Below are 19,610 nucleotides of genomic sequence, written 5' to 3'. Positions count from 1 at the left end.
ATATATAAAATAAAAATGTCTTGCTAATTTAGATATAACAGAAGTAGTTAAAATGGTCAAAATAAAAAATAATGAAACCATGTCTGTATATTAATTTATAAATACAAGAATTTCACTCATTTTGGTGTATTTTTACGCATACAATACATAAAAGCTCGTTACTGCTTATCTAAGGAGACTTTAAAATAATAAATCCACATCTAATTTAAAAATTAATATGCTCCAATCTGTCACAGTACACATTAACCCAAAGTTATGTCACAAACCCTCAATTTAAAACCCCATAGACAGGACCTAAATTTTAACTTTTTGAACTGACATTTCAAGCTTTTAGCTTTTACTGATAGCACAGTAATACCAAACATCATGGTGGATTTAGGTAACTTACAAACTGCCTGGGGTTTGGTGTCTTGGATGATGAAAACATGCCTGTCAGGATTTTTAGCAGCACCATTACTTTTAAAATGCTGTTCTGAAAATCAAATTGATTTTATCTTGATGATCGAGATGTTATAAAGTGATTTCAACCACACATAACAACCAAACAAACCTGTTGCTATGCCTTGTGTGCTTGGGACCCATATTCTATTATCCTTAAAACTATATTGTACATTAAAAGAAAATTCTATTAAAAATATAAGATAATTAGAGAAGTTTGAAGAGCCCATAATTCCCAGCTGATCATTTTAGTCATAGAGTTGAACTTAACTATCTCTTGAGTTATTCTTTCTTTGAAGGTGTCCTTTACTGTTAAGATTTTGATGTAACAATGTATTTAAGCAATTTTAAATCTCAAGTTCACCTGTATCCAGCTACTAAAGTTTAAGTTAGCTATGCAGTATTATCCTCTACTGAGGCCAAAAAGAAACCAGAATGACCATAGTATATTATCCAAAACTCAGTGTATCCACATGGCAAAATTCCTTTATGATATAAAGACTCAGATTATTTAAAAGTTAATTACTGATAAAACCAGCATAAAAACACTCTGCTTCAGGTAATAAGCAAGCAATCAATCATCAGTTAGACATATGCATACAGAAGCAACTGCAGCAACAATTTTACATAGTTTAAGTAAAATTTACATCTATAATAAACTAAGCAAGTGATCCTGCAACTCTCCCACAACCCAAAAGTGAGGTTTAATTTTTGACAGTTTTCCTTCCCTAGGCAAAAACTATTCTCAGCTACAAGATTAAGTCAGAGTCCAAATTTCACAATGCTAAGAACTTGATTTTAAATTCAAACCCTCGATCAAGATTACTTAAAATTAAAATTAATTAAACCAAACTACATGACGGACAGGGCAGGAAGCTGGAACCAGGGCAAGGACATGAAACATAACAATAAAATCAAAGCATAGAGCCACCACTAGCTGGGGATTTCTGCAGTCAACTAACAGCACTCAAAGAAGTATGTCCCACATTGAGCAAAAAGCCCTGAATAAGTCAGAGACTTAATAAAAACCCAGCTTAAAATTATTTCTGCAGATACACTGTCATTAATAACATTAAGAAAGCTGAAATGAATGGTTCTTGCTTAGTAATCTAAAACTAAAAGACTGCTGCAAAAATATATGCAGATAGTTTTCAGTAAATAATTGTCAAGCAAGCCTTTTATATATATTAAATAAGCAGCAATAAAAGTCAGAAGTTTAGTACTGTACAACTATTTGTCAAATAATTTTTCCTTGTTCTTGTCTTTTGTAATTGAGAAAAGGAACAAAATAGAGCCCAAATTCACCTCTGACGTGAACAAACAGAATGAGCTCTGTCACTTGAATTAAGTTGCACATGACCATCTCTAACAGATTAATACAGCAATAGCACTTAAAACAGCATGAAAAGCAGCAAGTAGTTCTTTAGAGGGATTTTCAGAGAAGGCCAAATCTATTACAGCTTCTGTCTATAGGGAAAAAAGTATCACTGTAGGAGTTATACCTGAAGCATAAATTAAACATCAGTGACATTAGTATGGCTTCAACAGATGCAGTTAAAAAAACCTCCTAGGGCCAAACACCATCATGACACATTTAAAATTCTCACAATTAAATTTCTCACCTGTTCTCCAACTCTAATTCCTGAAAATCCTAGAGACTAAAAATCTTAACTCTGGACTAAAAATGCTGTATTTGCAATGTCCTTTTTGATTTGCAGCTTTGTGCCCCCTTTCTGCCTTCAACAAGCAAACTAAAGTTCAAGTTTACCTAAAAGCATTCTGCTCAGAAACAAGACTCCTTCATACAGTCCATCAAACAGATGATCTGGTGTTCCGCAAAACCAAGACATATCTTAACAGAAAACACATACACCTTGTATCATAAAAATAACTAAAAGGAAGACAAAACAGACAAACAGCACATGATCCGATTATCACATTATTAGAAATGGAAACATTAGCAGGAATGTTGGTACTTACTGTGCCTGGCTCTCTGTCTGCTCCCGCAGTAACCAAGAAATGGACAGACATGCCCGTTCAGACACAGAGGCAAGAACAGAAATAAAAAAGGGGGGAAAAAAATTAGAACACAAGCCACAAACAGTTTTAAAATGGCTTTTATTTATATAAGTCATTGCACATTCCTAATACAGTGATTTCCTGAAAATTACAGTATTTTGTAAACATGATTTACAGTTTAACCATACACAAAGCCTAGTTTTATTTAATGACAGAATAAATTATTTTCTTTTCAAAAATTAGTCAAGTGCAATTTTGCCCAATATTTAACTGAGTACTAGAATTTAAGCTTATGAAACTAAAGTAACAGATGCAAGTATCTAAATCTTTTGTTTGAACACATTCACTTCAAAATTTAACTTCTTGTTCCCCCTACCTTCCCACCCACCCATTTAACAACATTACTTTGTTTGAAAAAAATCACCATTATGCAGTTTAACAATTTTCCACAATATGGTGCAGGCCACTGCTATTACAACTAAGCATTTACCAGGATGTCAAAAGGCCCTGCAAAGTATAGAGCAGGTGACACCTAGTGATCCCCTTTAAAATACTGAAAAATTCCAAGTTGAATTTTTCTTCAGTGGTTTATATGCAGACATTTTAAAGTTTGCCAACAGTTTTTTTTTTCGTTCTATATAACTTGAATTCTTTAGAGATGCATATAATTTGCAGCAATGCGCAAATTTGACAATGTCCTAATCAGGCCTGCCATGCCTCTCACCTCTGTGGTGGTCTGCATCGTGATGCTTCTTGTCATCTTTTATTGCCAAGTGAGACTGCCCACCCAAAGCACTGGAGAGGGCAAGAAGGCCAGCACTGCTTCCAAGTGGAGGGATTCCTGGAGGCTGAAGTCCTGATGGATGCGGTGTTAGAGGCACTGGAGGTCCATGGCCATGGGAGAGATGCTGAGCCTGCAACTGCTGCTGCTGTTCCCAGTGGTATCATCATCCCCAGAAGAACAACGTACAGCAGACAGTTTGGGAAGGATAAGGCAGAAGTTTGGTTAATTATTGAGAATCTATAGTGAATTTTGACATTTATCTGTTTCGTCTTAATCTAGCCCCTCCCCTTTAACCCACTGCACTATATACACTGCATTGTATCATGCTGTCTGAGGACAACTCTGCTCACATCCCAGAAAAACTTATTTTGCAGCCTGACGCATAAGTTCAGCAATTATAGGTTGTTTTGGGCAGCTGCTGCCCACCACAGCCTCTCTGACAACAAAGAACAGCAGCAGAAGAATCAAACACCTTTCCCTTTCTAGAGAAAGCCCTATCAGTGCTCTGAAAAAAAAAATGTTCCAGCAGCAAGATTGGTTTAAACTCACATCCCTCTCTTTCCCCAGTTTGGAAACAGCAAGTATCTTTCTATCCTAAATATTAAAGAATGTAAAAGATACGATGAATTCCATATTTAGTAAAGTTTAATTTGTATTTTATTCTAGCCAAGGTTTTTAAGGGAAAGAAGGGAAATTATTCATGACTTAACGCTCTGTTTAGGAGCCAGCTTTGAGCTGAAAATCCAGGTACTTTAGATAGCATGGAATTCTCAACAAGAAACATGATATTAATGAATACATCCACCTCTTTTAAAAGGAGCTTGCAAGATCAAAATCATAATGAGTGGACACACAACCCTGTAACCAATCTGCTAAAATAATCCGTAAGTAATTTTAGAAACAGAGTTTTTACATTAGAATGTCTTCCCCATAGTTTAAATATTAAGATATTTTCTAGTTAAAGTTTCCATGGTTTTATTAATGTTTACCAAGTTCAGCTATCCATTTAATTTGCCTAAAATGCTTAGCACAGAGTTTTTTTTAGAAAATGAAGCTTCAAAAACACCTTTAGCTTAGTCATAGCTCCCATAATCTGCTCCAGATTAACAGGTATTCTGCCTCTCTCTCCTGCTTCCTTGTGTCTGGACATATGAATAGAAGATAGAACAATCCTCTCCACCTTGGCCACTCTCCACTGTCCGTCTGCTCAAGGCAGATACCAGGAAAAAGCTAGAGTGCCATCCAATTCATGGGATCAAAAAGGAGACAAATAAAAATATGTCTGAACAGGATGAACTCAAATTTGACCAGGTGAATGCTGTGGTCCTGTAATAGCATGTAAAATTTTTACAGTACTGGTGGTAGCTACTGAAATCATTCCAGGACTGCAGCTTACAATATTTCATGCCAAAAAAAACCTCAACTCAAAATAATGCAGAAATATTTAATCTGTTTCTTTACGTGTGAAGTCCTTTCAAGACAACCAGTCAACAATACCTGTGTAACATCTACTGGCACAAGGATGAATTTATTTATCACTATTTATATATATTACTACTGAACTCCTACACTTTTACTTCTCATAACCCCATCCTAAGACATGCCTTGAGCTGTTTATAAAATTATGCAGACACAGGGTCTGACATTCAAGAACTCTGCACTGCACTTGCTAATTTTTCACTTTTCTGCTGTCCCAACTGTCATGCATTTACTTATTTTAAATTACAAGACAATCTTCAATTGTCTTGTAATCTCTAAATTACAATCTTTAAATTTACCACAATCCATTTAGTCAATTCTGTAAAGCCACATATTTATCAAATCTTTCTCACACACATATCAGGAATTTATTTTTGAATGCTGCATAAAAAGCCATGCTAGTATACACTTCAAAACATACATCTGATCATCACCCTTCTCAGTTTGTTTAAAAACAAGGTAAAAGAGAACTTATTATTCTTCTTCTTCTAATTTAATGTGTTTACAAAAGGCAACATTTTGAAGGAAGCATTAGGAATCATTTTGATTTTAAAGTAGTTAACACAGTAGACCACTTTCTACAATATCAAACAGTTTTTGCTAGAGAAGCTTCACTGAAGAACTATCAGTAAGGAGCACTGTAAGGTCTGACAGGTCTGTAGAGGTTTGGTTTGGAGGTTTTGCCTGTTTTGTGAATCCAGCCTCTAAAGAGCAATATGACATCCCTCTCCACACTGACTTTAACAAGACTTCAGTAGTTTCTAGCATATTTCCTCAAAACAGGTGATAACGTGATATTTTGGCTCTCTCAGAGATGGTAACTTAGTCACCTCCTTCCTCACTGACCACTTCAGCCAGGTCAGTCATCTGCACTCTAGCTCTGAGGCAACTTCAATGAGCAGTACTGTGCAGCATTGTTGGCATCAGTCTAACTTGTCCCCAGCTGCACTATCACCCCACATTACCTAGTTTATGTGCAACTGCCTAAGAATAAAAATTGATTTATTCCTTCCAAACTCGTTTCATGGCAAAAAGGCTCCTCCCTTCTCCAGCAATAAGCCCAAACTAGCTTCTTTTGCAGAGTGACTACGGGAAGGTTGAAACTGGGAACAGGAGTTAAATTGTTTCCATTCTTGCCCCTACGATTTGGAAAGTGTAGGAGGATAACCCTTATTCATCTCTATCCCACTTGGGTTTAATTAGCAAACAAGTTAACACACTTGATTTCAACAAGCACAAGTTAACATTTTAAGAAATGTCAGGGGCATGTTACCTACCATTTCTCTGGCTCTGGTTTGTAGCCTACATACCACACATTATGAAAGTCTGAGAAATGAGGAACAGATAAATGCTCTATAAAAGGTTCTTAAGCTGAGAGTGGAAGGGTTGCGTCCTGTGCTCTCTGGTGGTGTTGCACACAGATAGGGGGGAGCAACGGGCAAGGTGTGGTGTGAGAGCTGCAAGTGCATTGCAGAGCTGCCCTGCACATTTTTGTAGCTTTGCAAATGTTTCGTTACAGGCATGGTACACAAAGATCTGTAAATATGGCACTATATGCAACTGACTTAAAACTGAAATCCTGATCATGGTCTTTTAAGCCACCACAGTTATGATCTGATTTCATGTTTATTATCTGATGTTCATCGCTGTTCAGGCCTTTAATATACTGATTTATTGCTTATGTGTTATTTATTCATAACAGGTTTGAAGTTCTCCCTAAGAGTTGAAGGATCATTCATAAAGATGATCCTTTCCAGAAATTCATATTATTTTTATTTAAAAACCTTAATTTTTAAAAGTATATTGTATTATCTTTGTAGAAGGGATAAGAGGAATATGTGCTGCACACAAAGGAAGAAAATAAAGAATAGGGAGAGGGATAACAGCAATGTTCACCAGATGCATTTAGTAACTAAACATTTGCCATAGTAGATCCTACAAATAATTATGTTATGCATATAATCACTTTCCCATCACTTCAAAGACACTAATGCCTGCTCTGTAACCTTTTAAAGCTTAGCAGCAGTAAGATATAAAACGGAGTAGGCTGGCAGCAGTATCATGGTCTACTAGGCATGTTCATTAGCAGTTAATTAAAAACTAGACATCTGCCATAAGAAATGTGCTCAAAAAAGGATGAGTAACAGGTCTGTCTTAGTACCAATTATTATCATTACTTGCAGAGCAAAGGCTGTGTCCACTTTCAGAGGAAAGTGGGAAGGTAGAGAAGAGTGCAATGATGCATACTTAAGTGACTGCACTTAAGATAATTAGACACAGCAGTGATTTTAAAAATATCTGTAGTTCACCCACCATTTTGTTACAAACCCAGAAGTTCTTCATATTTGCAAAGGGAGAAAAGGAATTACAAACTCATATTACTGTACTGTTTAGATGTAGGTTCTCTTGCCTCAGTTTTTTATTTCCCAATGTCTCCATAACTAAATGGTAAAGACCCAAAACTCGGCATATAAAACCAGCATTTTTGTCTCTGAGCAAGCACCTCCTAACAATTTTAAAGGTAGTACAGCTTTTTATCTCCCACATTTTAGGCAAAGTCCAGCTATGAAGAGATCTTTAATCAAGACTTAAAATGTGGAATTAGATTTTCAATATCCGACAAAGACTTCCAAAGACAGAGTTAGTATGTCTTTTTGAAACAGAGCTCCTATAATTAAACAGTGATAGGTCTCCCTTAGGCTCCTTGCTTGTAAAGAGAACAAGCTCTTACAATCCCACTCCTCACTTTAAAGCAGCTCTGGTGAGGTCTCAAACACCTGATTTTACTTTGACACCTTTTTCACTTAAATATATGGTTTTTAATCCTTATCATTAAGCACTTAGAGCATTCTTCTGTTCTTAAACAGATGTATAATGTACTCTTCTGTATCTCTTGAAAAGCATTGAATTAAAAATTCAGATGTTACTGAAAATGAATGGTGGAAAAAAGGCTATGTTTTGTCCCAGACTACAAGAGCTGTCTTCTCTTGTGCTTTTTCTAAATAAACACTTGAAAAATAAACACAGAAAAATTTTTCCAAAATCTTATCAGCACTAGCATCAGTAATACTATCAACAGTTGCCTCCAATTTCCATAGAGGTGTTCTGAAAAAATATCTGGAAAACACAAGACATTTAGAGACCTAAAATGTAAAGGATGCTATTTCATGTCAGCTTTTGTAAAATGGAAGAAATGTGATTTTGTTCAACTCAAGCAGACAAAAAGACATGAGAGAAAAACACATATTACTGGGTTCAGTTTCATTATCATATTCACTTCTTTTCCAAAGGAACATCTTCCAGTCTTTCATTTGCTTCCTTCAAATTCTTAGGGAAATGAGTGCCTGCATCAAATATCTGCAGCCACTAAACACAAGAGGGACACTGTCTGAGCACGTACAGGTAGTTGATCAAGGAATAACCTTTTCCCTCACTGTTTAGAAATATTCTTAAAACCAATATTTCAAATAAGGAAGTAACTCAAGACTATGCTCCTTTCATATCCCATCCCTCATCCTAAAAAAGCCAAAAGCTCTGTATGTACAATCCACTGTATGAGCAGTCAAATTTGGCAGGAGGAAACTCAACAGAGTTTCCAACTCTAAGCTGTTAAATAATACTTACATTTAAATTTCTGTAAGGACTTTCTAAAGAGTATTTCAGCTATAGGGAAGAACATGTTTCAGGACAACAAACAAGCACTTGGAAGAATATATACACATTCTTCTACAGAAGTGGACATGGGAAGAGTAAAAGATACCATCTACTTAAGGCTTCTGGCATGTCTTTGATATGGCCCCTCACAAAATTCTTGCCACTCAAAGAAATTGTGCATTGAGGGATGGATTATTACATGGATGAGGAACTGGATGGATGACTGCATCTGAAGAGTCAACGAAACTTAACCCAAAGAGTCAATGGCTTCACACCTCTGTGGAAAACAGTAATGAGCTGAGTCCCTCAGGAGCCCAAAATGTGACCAACACTACTCAATACCTTCATCAATAACACAGGAAATGGGACTGAAAAAACTGTGCCTTCTGCAAGTTTGCAGATGACACCAAGCCACGCAGTGCAATTGATTCACTTAAGGGAAGGGGCGACATCAGGAAGGACTTTGACAGGCCCAAGAAGTGGGACCATCTTATGAGGTTCTCAAGAGGTTCCACAAGGCCAAATACAATGTCTGGCACTGACCTGTGACAATTCCTAGACTGGGGGGATGAAGGGCTTGGGAATGGCCCTGCTGAAAAGGATTGGTGGGGGCTAGAAGATAAATCATTGGATTACTGTGTCTACAGCCCAGAAAGCAAACTGTATCCTGGGCTGCATCAAAAGAATTTGGCCAGCAGGTCAAAGGAAGTGGTTCTGTTCCTCTTCTTCCCTCTACATCATGAGATGCTTACTGGAGTACCATGCCCTGCTCTGGGGTCTATAGTGCAAGAAAGACATTAATGGGCTACAGCAGGTTCAAAGAAGGCCCACAAAAATGATGAGAGGGCTGGAACACCTTTCCTAAGAAAAAAATACAAAGTTGGGCTTGTTCAGCCTGACTGCTCCAGGAACACCTTACTGAGATCTTTAGATACAAAGTGTGTCTGTAAGAAAACGGAAAGAGACTTTTTTCCAGAGCCTGTAGCTACAGAACAAGAGGCTGTGGTTTTACACTGAAAGGTGGTAAGTTTACATTGGACACAATCACAAAACTTTTATGTTGTGGGTGGTGAGCCACTGGATACCCCATCCCTGGAAGTGCTCATAGTCAAGTTTAGATGGGATTTTGAGCAACCTGTCTTGTGAAAGGTGTTCCTGTCCCAATGGCAGAGGGGTTTGGTTTGATCCTTGAACGTTTCTTCCAATCCAAACCTTTCTATCATAAGTAAACAGATTTATTTATGAAACACCAAATATGCATCACTTACTGCTCCATTTCCCAATTTTGCTTTGGCAGCAGCTGTCATGTTTCCTTCTTGATGCTTCTACATGTTTATTTTTCCGTGATAATATCACAAACAAAGTATGTTAATAGTCCCCACAAGACACTTCCTTCTGACCTATTTCAGCCCTAATCTTCAGTACCACTGCAGCAATTTACAAAACTAAGGTCTGAGTTTGCTTTCTTTTGCTGACTGTACACAACTGTGAAGAGTGGCTGATACACCAGACAGCTGAGATCACATTCACAGACAACTCAACAGGCTGGAAAAATGGACTCACAGGAATCTCACAGTATTCAACAAGGGCAAGTGCAATATCCTACACCAGGAGGAACAATACCATAAATTCACTTATGTTGGGATCCACACAGCTAGAAAGCAGCTTTGCAGAAAAAGTCCTTCCATACCAAATTGTGCATGAGTCAGCAGCAATGTTCCCCTGTGGAAAAGCAGGTGAATCTTGGGCTGCATCAGACAAAGTATTGCAGCAGGTCTAGAGACGGGATCCTTCTTTACTTTTCACTGTGGAAACTACAGCTGGATTACCATGTCCTGTTCTGGGTTTCTCCTTACATGAGATATGAACAAAACAGAGAGCATCCAACAATCTAAGTAGTCCCGGGTCTCTCAGCCCCTCCTCATATGACATACCCCAGTCCCTTACCTTTATAGCCCATCACCAATGATGACCTGATGAAAGGCAAGAGGCAAGACTAACACATGGGAGTTCTTCTTGAACATTAGAACACACTCATTTTTGACTGAGCCCTTGCACAGGCTACCCAGGGAGCTTTGGAGTTTCCATCTTTCAACATATTCAAAAGCTGTATGGACACGGTCCTGAATAACTGGTCCTTGGTGGTCCTGTTTGAGCAGGGGCAAGTAGGTCAGATGACTTCCAGTGGTCTCTTCCAACCTTACCAATTTTATGATTTGCAGACTGCAGAATCACAGAACACCTGAGGCTTCAAGGGACCACAGGGGGACATCTGGTCCAGCCTCCCTACTCAAGCTAGGTCATCCCAGAACATGTGGCAAAGGATTGTGTCCATGTAGTCCATGTAGCTCTCCAGTGAGAGAGACTCCAAAACCTCTCTGGACAATCTGTTCCAGCACTAGGTCACCCACAAAGTAAAAAAGTTCTTCCTCATATTCAAATTGAACTTCCATGGCATCAGTTTGTGACAGTGGCCTCTTGTCCTATTGCTCAGCACCACCGAGCAGAGCCTGGTTCCATCCACAGACACTCTCCCTTCAGATACGAATAGACTATGATAAGGACATCACGGTCATCTCAATCATCTCTTCCCAAGGCTGAACAGGCCCAAGTTTGTAAGCCTTTCTTCATAAGTGAGATGGTTCAGTTCCTTAATCAACTTTGTAGCCCCCTGCTAGTGACAGGCCTGCCACTAGACCATGTGCCAATTCTCACTGCTTACTGTTGTCTCCCTGTTTAAACAAGTTTTATAAAAGTGAGTCAGATACTACTATAATTTCTTAATTTTCCAACTACTTCCTTTGAAATATTTGTTTATTTTGGTCAATCTGGTTTCCTTGCTTCCTTGTATTCTAAATCCTTTATTCTCACAGGAAGAAAGCCACACTCTACAACAGTAAACAAACTCTAAAGTGCCCACCATTGCATGTCTAGCTCATGAACCAAGAATGTGAGTTAGTAGAAGTTGTTTGAAAACTATCCTTATGTGTACAAGCCACAGTGCCTAATGTGGGAAGAGAATGTCCCTTCAGAAACAAAGAATAGTGTCTTCAGCAAGTCTCTTCCATCTATAAACCACATGAAATGTCATTGTGCTACAGAAATTTAAGTCCATAAAAGGACAACATTGGCAAAAGCTAGTCAAAGCCGTATATTTCACACATATAGAATTTGTGTGTCAGTGGCATGATTATTTAAAAGCCCAACTATCTCATGGGTAAAATCCTGTCCATTTTTCATGCTTTATTACAGGAAATGTACAGGTTAGTGTCTTGGGGTCTTCACACTGATTTTCCACTCCCACAGAAAAGCCAAATGACACCCACAATTTAGTGGGAAGAGAATTTATGTCAGAAAGCAAATATCCAAGTCAGAAAGAAGATGTAAGTTAACTCAAGTCTTAAATTTCTGAACAGAAAGCTCTTCAAAATTTTTCCTATTTCCTGTTTTCACTTGTTCAGACAATGCAAACCACACTACACTAATAAGTATCAATTCCACAACAACATTTTTAAGCAGTAAAGGGTTGCATAAATTGCCTCTCATAAAACTGAAAACTGATGTTATACAGGGATAAAGGCAGCATGCACATACATTCCCCAAACAGCCGTTTTCCCACAAATAATTTCAGTTCTAAGGTAAGAAATAAGACAGATAAGCTGTATTTCAGTGCTCCACTGTAAGTACAGTAAGCTCTTGTGTCACTTTAACTATTAAAATAAAAAAATAAGATGCAGAAGGTCCAGCAAAACGCTCAAAGTAGTTCATGAACCAACTTCAAAACAACATGAAGCCTGACTGGAAGCATGTACCCCAAGGTTCAAAATGACTCCACTATTGTTTAACTTGCTTATCAGTGACTCAGACAAAGGGACAGATGCCTCCTCAGCAAATGTGTCACTGATGACACAGAGCTGGAGCAGTGGCCATACCCCAGAGTAGAGTCTTTCAGAAGGGCCTCGAAAGGGTGGAGACACAGGCAGAGAGGAATCTTCTGAAACTCAACAAGGGCAAATACAGGGTTCTGCACCGGGGAGGAATCACCCCAAGCACCAGCACAGTGTTGGGAAGCAGCTCTGTGGAGAAGAACCTGGGGGTCTGCTGTCCATGAGCAGCAGTGTGTCCTGGTAGCCAAGAAGGCCAATGGTGTCCTGGGGCGCTTTGGGAAGAGCAGTGCCAGCAGGACAAGGGAAGTAATCCAGCCCCTCTATTCAGCCCTAGTGAAGCCTTCACCTGGCAAAGTTATTAAGGTGATTAGGGAAATGGAACACTTCTCATATGAGGAAAGGCTGAGAGAGGCCTCAAGAAGAGGTGACAGATGGGTACTTATCAGTGTCTGGCAGTATCTCACGGGAGGGTGTCAGTGGATGGATCCAGGCTCTGCTCAGAGGTGCTGAGCAATAGGACAAAAGGCAATGGGCACAAACTGATGCACATGAAGCTCCACTTGAACACAAGGAAGAACTTCTTTACTGTGCAGGTGACTGAGCACTGGCACAGATTGCCAAGAAAGGTTTTGGAGTCTCCCTCAAGGGAGAGATTCAAGAACCATCTGGACACAGTACTGTGCCATGTGCTCTAGGATGACCTGGCTTGAGTAGGGAGGTTGGACCAGATGTCCCCCTCTGGTCCCTTCCAACCTTACCCATTCTTGGATTCTGATTCTGTATATATGTATTCTTTGGCTTGCATTCTGAAATATTTTCTACTTTTATGAGAAATTTTGAATTTTTTCAACATAAAGAGAATAAAATTCTTTCAACACCAGAAAGGCTTGGGCTGCTCTTAATTACATGCTCTTAATTACCTGCTCTTACATGGCCAGTACCAGTATATACACAGTACTTTTGCTGAATCACAGGATCCCACTCTTAAATTTTAATTATGTAGTTAGTTTTACACCTACAGAACTAGGAAACAGGTCCTCAGCGCTTCCCAATGTAATTCAAAAAGCATTTTGAAATTAATATTCAAGGGTAATTTATTTATCATTGATTCTTTTCCACATTACCACTATATATCGCAAGGGAGAAATGACTCTTATCTTTCCCTTTGTTGCTCAAATCTGAGCCGCAGCTCTTATCTCTGGGCCTTCCTGTCTTACTATAAACAGCTAGGTTTCACTGCCTTTTCCTCCTGGCATCTTCAAGGGCAAGCCCAGGCACCAGAATTAGAAAGATAAGAGATAATACACTTCAGATCACTTTTGTAAATAGTAAATGAGAAGGTGTGGGTGGCCTCACCCAAATGATTCTCCACCACACCCATTGAATAGGCCCATCGGCTATTCTTCCACTAAAGTGACCAGCAATGAACTATTTAACAGATTTTTAGTGATAATTCTTAAATGGCAGGATTTCCCATTATCATAGAGGGAATAATCATGTAGCACTGCCAGCAGGACTGGCGTTTTCACCTGAGTAGGTCTGCACTAGCAGCCTCACTAGGCTGGGGAGCCTCTGTGGATCATCCCACTGCATACAGGGAGAGCCCTGCAGCAAGGATGCAGGGCATTGCCAGCAGATGGAATTCTTCCAGTCCAGTGACATCTTCTCCCCAAGGTGCATTAACACTCCCCTACCATAGCTGCACCCACACAAAGGCTTTTGCCGATAGAAAAGGGTTTTCTTCCTTCCCCTGGGCTTTTAGGCAATGCAAGTCAACCTAAAACTGTAGGTTGTACCACGGGCAGTGCAGACCCACTGAAGCATGAGTAGAGCAATACAACAAGCATCCCACAAACTAAAGAAGCCCTTTTTTTATGCATGTACAAACACACCATACTTTATATGACATATACACAATATTTTACATCTTAATGTATCACTACATACATCTTTTATTATATATTACATGTACTGTTCTGTGTATGTTACATACATATATTGAGTGTTTATACTTCTATTTAAAAATGTAGCTCTTCAGTGCGTTTGAACATATAAAAAAATGTGTATTGCAGGGCGCATTTAAGATTAATACCTGTCTCAAATACTTCATAGCAAAAGAAACCTCAAAAAACCAAACAGAACTGAATCAGAAGACCATGTTTTTAAGGCTCCTTGTATTAATTATGTTATTTACCTTGTTTTTAACTTAGTTAAAATCTTGTTGTTGGGTTTTTTTTTCATTTCTTAGGCTAAATTCTGAAGAAATAAGGGATAAACAGCAAAGCCAAAGGCAACCAGGAGAGAAGGACTGCCACAATGGAAGAGCCAGACAAGCCTTTGTAAAAAACAGATGCCACAGGACAGGAAGGGTAGAGTCAGAGTCACCACAGAAAAAAATGATCCTTGCTTGGGAAAACATGTCTCCACCAAAGGACTTCCCAGACTCTAAGAGAAAGTAATAAATTCAGAACCGCAGTCTAAAAGTGGCAGAAATGACCTTAAAATCTCCTGGTCCAGACAAGACAAAGGCTGGTTTTCTGAAAACATTCATGTTCCTGTATCACTGTCAGTGTAAGTCAGTTCAAGAACAAAGCTCTTCTTTAATTTTAGACAAGTACATGTTGCCTTCTCTGAAGGCTCAGATGCAAGCCTGAAGTCTCTAGAATGAAGCTGTCAGCACCACTGCTTCTGCTCTGCAGAAACTGCCAGCACATTTCACTTCTGCGGCAATCATAAATTCCTGCTATTACTCACCTTCTAACCTCAAATCTAGTATTTGCCTTTTTAGCTACTGTTAGCATACCACCACCATCCAACAACACTTCAAAAGCATGCTCCTACTGCACAGTTGCCAAAAACAACTAGTTCAAGCATGCACCAATTTGGAAATTACTTACAGATATTGCTCTAGAGGGTTTTATTACTGACGTATGATTATCTTAAAAAGTATTTATTTTCCTTTCAGGCACTTTTAGTCTCCAGAAATTTAACTCTTCCTGAACACGACAGAAATTATTAAGTAGCAAGACTTTTTGTAAATTAAAATCCACAAGGTAAACAGAGGATTTGAAATTATACTTACTATCCTTTTGTCCCAGCTACTACTAACTACAAAAACAGAGACAATAACAAATTAAAAATATGACAGTTATGAGAAAAGTAGCACACCAATCTTTATTTAGTGTTCCAAGCTAAGACCAGAAACTTGTATGTTTTCTCTTCATTCCACAACAACTTTGACACACAAAACAATTACTTCTCAACAGGCATTTAAGCACTTCTGCTAATTCTTGCTTTTACTTACTAACTATTGCTGCTTGTAAGTACTCAGTCTGAAAAGCCAGTTAGCCAGCACCTTTATAAATAGTATGAGGTACTGTTTCAGGCAGTTGAGTATTAATTTCATGCAATTAACTGTTATACAAGATAATGACCTTGGTAGTTCAGCAAGTACTCTGAAAATTCCAAAACAATGCAGTTACTAGATAGCCAAAATTCTGGAATTGAAACAAACTCTTATGCATATTGAAGAGTTACTGTGGAAAAATCATATCTTTGTCATGCCTTTACTATCTCCTAAAGTTATCCTAACTGCCTATGCTAGCCTCTCTGTAATCAAGAATAAGGAAAGCAAGCTTCTTGTCTAGTCCTCCCACAGCCCCTATCTCAAGTCTGTCTTGCTCTTCTTCCATGAAAAACACAGCAAGCAGGTTGCTATTTTCTTGTACAATTCCAATGTCTAACATTTACAGTACTTGTGTCCCCCTGTTCTTCCTCCACCTGCATCTTTGTCTGCACCTTCCTGCTCTCAAGTGACTCCACTGTTGACACTGACACCTACTCAGAGGTGTATTTTGCCTGTGCAGTCAACATCACTCCCATCCACGCAGTGGCAATTAGTTCACCTCAGTTTATCAGTGTTTTCTTCTCAAAATCTGTATGTTTCATTCTTAGCACCACTTTTACTGCAAAGCAGGTCAACCTGCAGCTCTACATTGTTCAACAAACTAAGTCTCAACAACTTTCTCTACTCCTACTCATGCTGGGATGGGACAGCTCCATGAACAGAACCATCCTTTGTCCTTACTCAACTAACTTCTTTACATTTCATTTCTCCTCATGCACAGTCCAAGCTGAATTTTTCTTTTGTCTGCACCAACCAGAGTTCAGCTCTCCCACCCAACTCCTTCCTCCTCCCAACATATCACATTTCCAACTACTTTCCAAACAAGTACTAAAGGTTACATCATATTTTATCTCAGCCTACTGACTCTTTATCTACTCCAATTCCCCCACATATCTCACTAAGTATGAAAGCAAAGCAGACATTTTTCAGAGAAAAATAACATACATCTCTTAATTTTGTCTCCTTTTACTTAAAAACTTCATTTTTATGAATATTATCCACTTTAACACTATTTTCGAAGCACGTAAGCTATTCTGCTTATACACTTGAATCAAGAGAGGTGAGTTAAATCACTTTCTAGAGGAAGTAATACTTTCCTCTAGGATTATATAACTTACCCTCTGTGCCAATTACATTTATGAATACATACGCATAGTGCTCCAACAACATTCTGCAAATTCTTTCAACTGCACTATTCCAGCACTTGTATACAACTTCAGTCCCTTATATTTCGCCAAAACCATTCTTTCTAAACCAGCCTAAACAGAATCATTTGGAGCCAAGTACACAAAATGAATCAATCAACTCTTCAATATCAAATCCTTCTATCTAACCCTTCCTGAAACCATATGTTCCAATTAGACTTTCTTTTTTTCACTATTATCACACACATTTTACCACCAAAATTACTTCACCTCTGCTGAGAAACAGACCAGTTTTGAGATCTACAGCATTCAAAGTGTACACAACACCCACTCAATAAGAAGGAATCTAGCAAGTGGTACCAACGCACATTTGGTACCCCCTATGTTATCTCATAAGAATCTGCCTTCTCTCGGCATTCACATTTGCATCTGCATATCTTCAGGTTTTAGCACTAGTTAACAATATTTTTGTTCAACTGTCACACTTTCACTCTTTTTCTGAAAGCTCTTAGGCTTCACAAATTTGCAACTGTATATTTGGTCTCACCTTTGACTTGCAGTTTAGATACTAGATCTTACGAGAGCCACCTGAAGTTCTTTTGTTTTTGTTTCTGGGCAAGAACCAAGGTGAAGCTTTTTCCATCCAACCCACATGAAGCCTTACAAGACAAGGGAGGTCTGGCCTGCAACTCAATTCCATTTGACTTTTGGATGAAATTTTGCTTTCTCCAGAATGACTGAGAATACCTTCTTCTGCAGAAAATTGTCCTGTTTAGATACTACCTTCCTCTATATTGCTGCTCCAAGATTCTTCATTTCCCGTCTGTCCACAGAGAGTGGGTGTGTGGGGGTGAGGTGCCAAGAGGAAACCAAGTTTGATTAATACTATTCTTTCATATTTTACACACCTTCTACCAGATTTTTTCTTTTGAGTAGGCAAAGCTACCAATACATATCAATACCACTTCCATATTTTTCCTCCAAGCTTAGTGGCACCAACAGTAAAAATCTGACCATTGTTTGGGGACTGGTATTTTGAGAACACTCAGTATCATGCTAGCAGGTACCTTCCTCCTGTGCTTTCTACTTTAAACTGGTAAAATAAGTTGGGTAGTTACTAAAAGTACCATGAATCCTAGGATTAAATTAAGGTTTCTATGTGTTCTCAAGTATGAAGAATAACCCAGGATGTTGCTACACAATAGAGCTCCTATTGCCAGAGTTCAGTAATTTAGACTTGCGGTTATGGAGTTTAAAGTTAAAAGTGAGGAGAGTGTCTTGTGCTCACTAGATCTCATTTTATTTAATTTAAAAGAACTAGGCAATTTCCCCTCCCTCAGCACATAATGCAGATCATGCCTGAGAAGGATCTACAGCTGCTTAGCTCTTCCCTTGCACTAAATTCTGCATTCATTTCTGCTCTAGTCTGTATTTCTATTTTATAATGAAACATACAGCCTAGTTATTTATAGGCTTTCTAAGGATTAACTACACACTCATAAGAATAAACCCTCAAGAGGTTAACCTCATCCTCTTAAGCTTCACACACTACAATCCCAGAGATAGCTGGCAACCACAGCCAAGAGAGAAAAAATAATCCCACATCTTGCTAATCCTTTAGCCAATCACCTCATGCAACAGTGGAGAGGCCTCTCGGAGGCCAACAACTCAATCTGTCTCAGGAGAACTGTCAGTCCAAATGATACATATTTCACTAAATCATCAGCAACACACCTCAACAGGAAAAATAAGACATACCTGGCTTCTCAGTGGTATGCTGAAATCATGCATCAAAAACACTGCGCTGAAGAAAGTGAACTGTTTGCTGCTTGTATTTCTCATTCAGATATTTGCATATGTGACTCATAAAACTAGTTTATTGATTGGAAAGTAAATCTAATCTTCCATTGTTCACACCTAGACATACCAATTTAACTGTCACTTATACTCCCTTACATGAACCTGTTTTTTTCTAGACATATCTCACAAAAACAACCCCATAAAAAAGCAAGCAGTCAGTGAAACAAAACACAAAAAACCCCAAACTACCCACAAAAAAGCCAAAACAAGCCTTCAAGTTACACCATAATAGTCTACCTAATTCTTTCATACCATGATCTACAGTCTTCCTTAACTGCAGAAGTGGACACTGCTGGCAGCTGCAGCAAGGCCAAGGAGTTAATGGGGGCACTTATCCTTTTAGTTAGGGTTTCTGCTTTGTTCATTATTTATCTAGCAAAATTGCTACTTCATTCTACTCTAATGTAATAAATATTAAATGGTTCTATCTTTAAAAAAAATTGAAAGGACATTGTTTAGCCACACTGCTAACCCACGGCTGACAGTAAAAGCCTTCAAGAACATGTAGGATAAGTGTAAGGCCAGAAGTATGACTGTTAATAACCAAACATCATCCAGGATTTTTTCCTGAAGTAAGAATTTTTAATCAACACAGAGGATTAGCACTGCTTGCAAGCTCACTGAGTCCAACTATATTACTTTCTTTAAAAAATGTGTCAATTTATTCATTCTGTTTTGTACGTGCTTAATATACACCTATTCCAAAGCCTTGCTTTTGATTTTGTAGTCAAATTCTCTGAAAAATCCTGGTCCTGTGAGACTATAAGTCTCTATCCTCATAGTCTGTCCTCTAATAGGCTTCCATCTTTTCAACTGGAAATAAAAAGTATAAAATAAATATAGTTCAAAATAATTTTGTATTTCAAAACATTTTTCCCAGTAATTTAAAAGCCTTTGTTCCCTTCCAGAATTCATACATTGCACAGGAGTAACATGAA

At 38.4% G+C, this 19,610-nt stretch overlaps 1 protein-coding gene across 2 annotated transcripts in view; it reads right to left on the bottom strand.

Annotated features, from left to right (window-relative positions):
- The window catches only part of TLE1 (TLE family member 1, transcriptional corepressor), a 72,954-nt gene that overhangs the window by 28,964 nt on the left and 24,380 nt on the right, over window positions 1-19,610 (bottom strand). For both annotated transcript variants that reach the window (XM_066568824.1, XM_066568825.1), the window contains exons 7-8: window positions 3,182-3,386; window positions 2,419-2,435 (exon numbers count right to left, since the gene is read on the bottom strand). In XM_066568824.1, coding sequence (XP_066424921.1) covers window positions 2,419-2,435; window positions 3,182-3,386 — 222 coding nt within the window. The remainder of the gene's footprint in view (window positions 1-2,418; window positions 2,436-3,181; window positions 3,387-19,610) is intronic.

This window comes from Molothrus aeneus, chromosome Z, assembly GCF_037042795.1.
Source record: "Molothrus aeneus isolate 106 chromosome Z, BPBGC_Maene_1.0, whole genome shotgun sequence".
Taxonomy (NCBI): domain Eukaryota; kingdom Metazoa; phylum Chordata; class Aves; order Passeriformes; family Icteridae; genus Molothrus; species Molothrus aeneus.
Note: the sequence above shows the minus strand (reverse complement) of the source record. Positions and strands in the feature narration are given on the sequence as shown.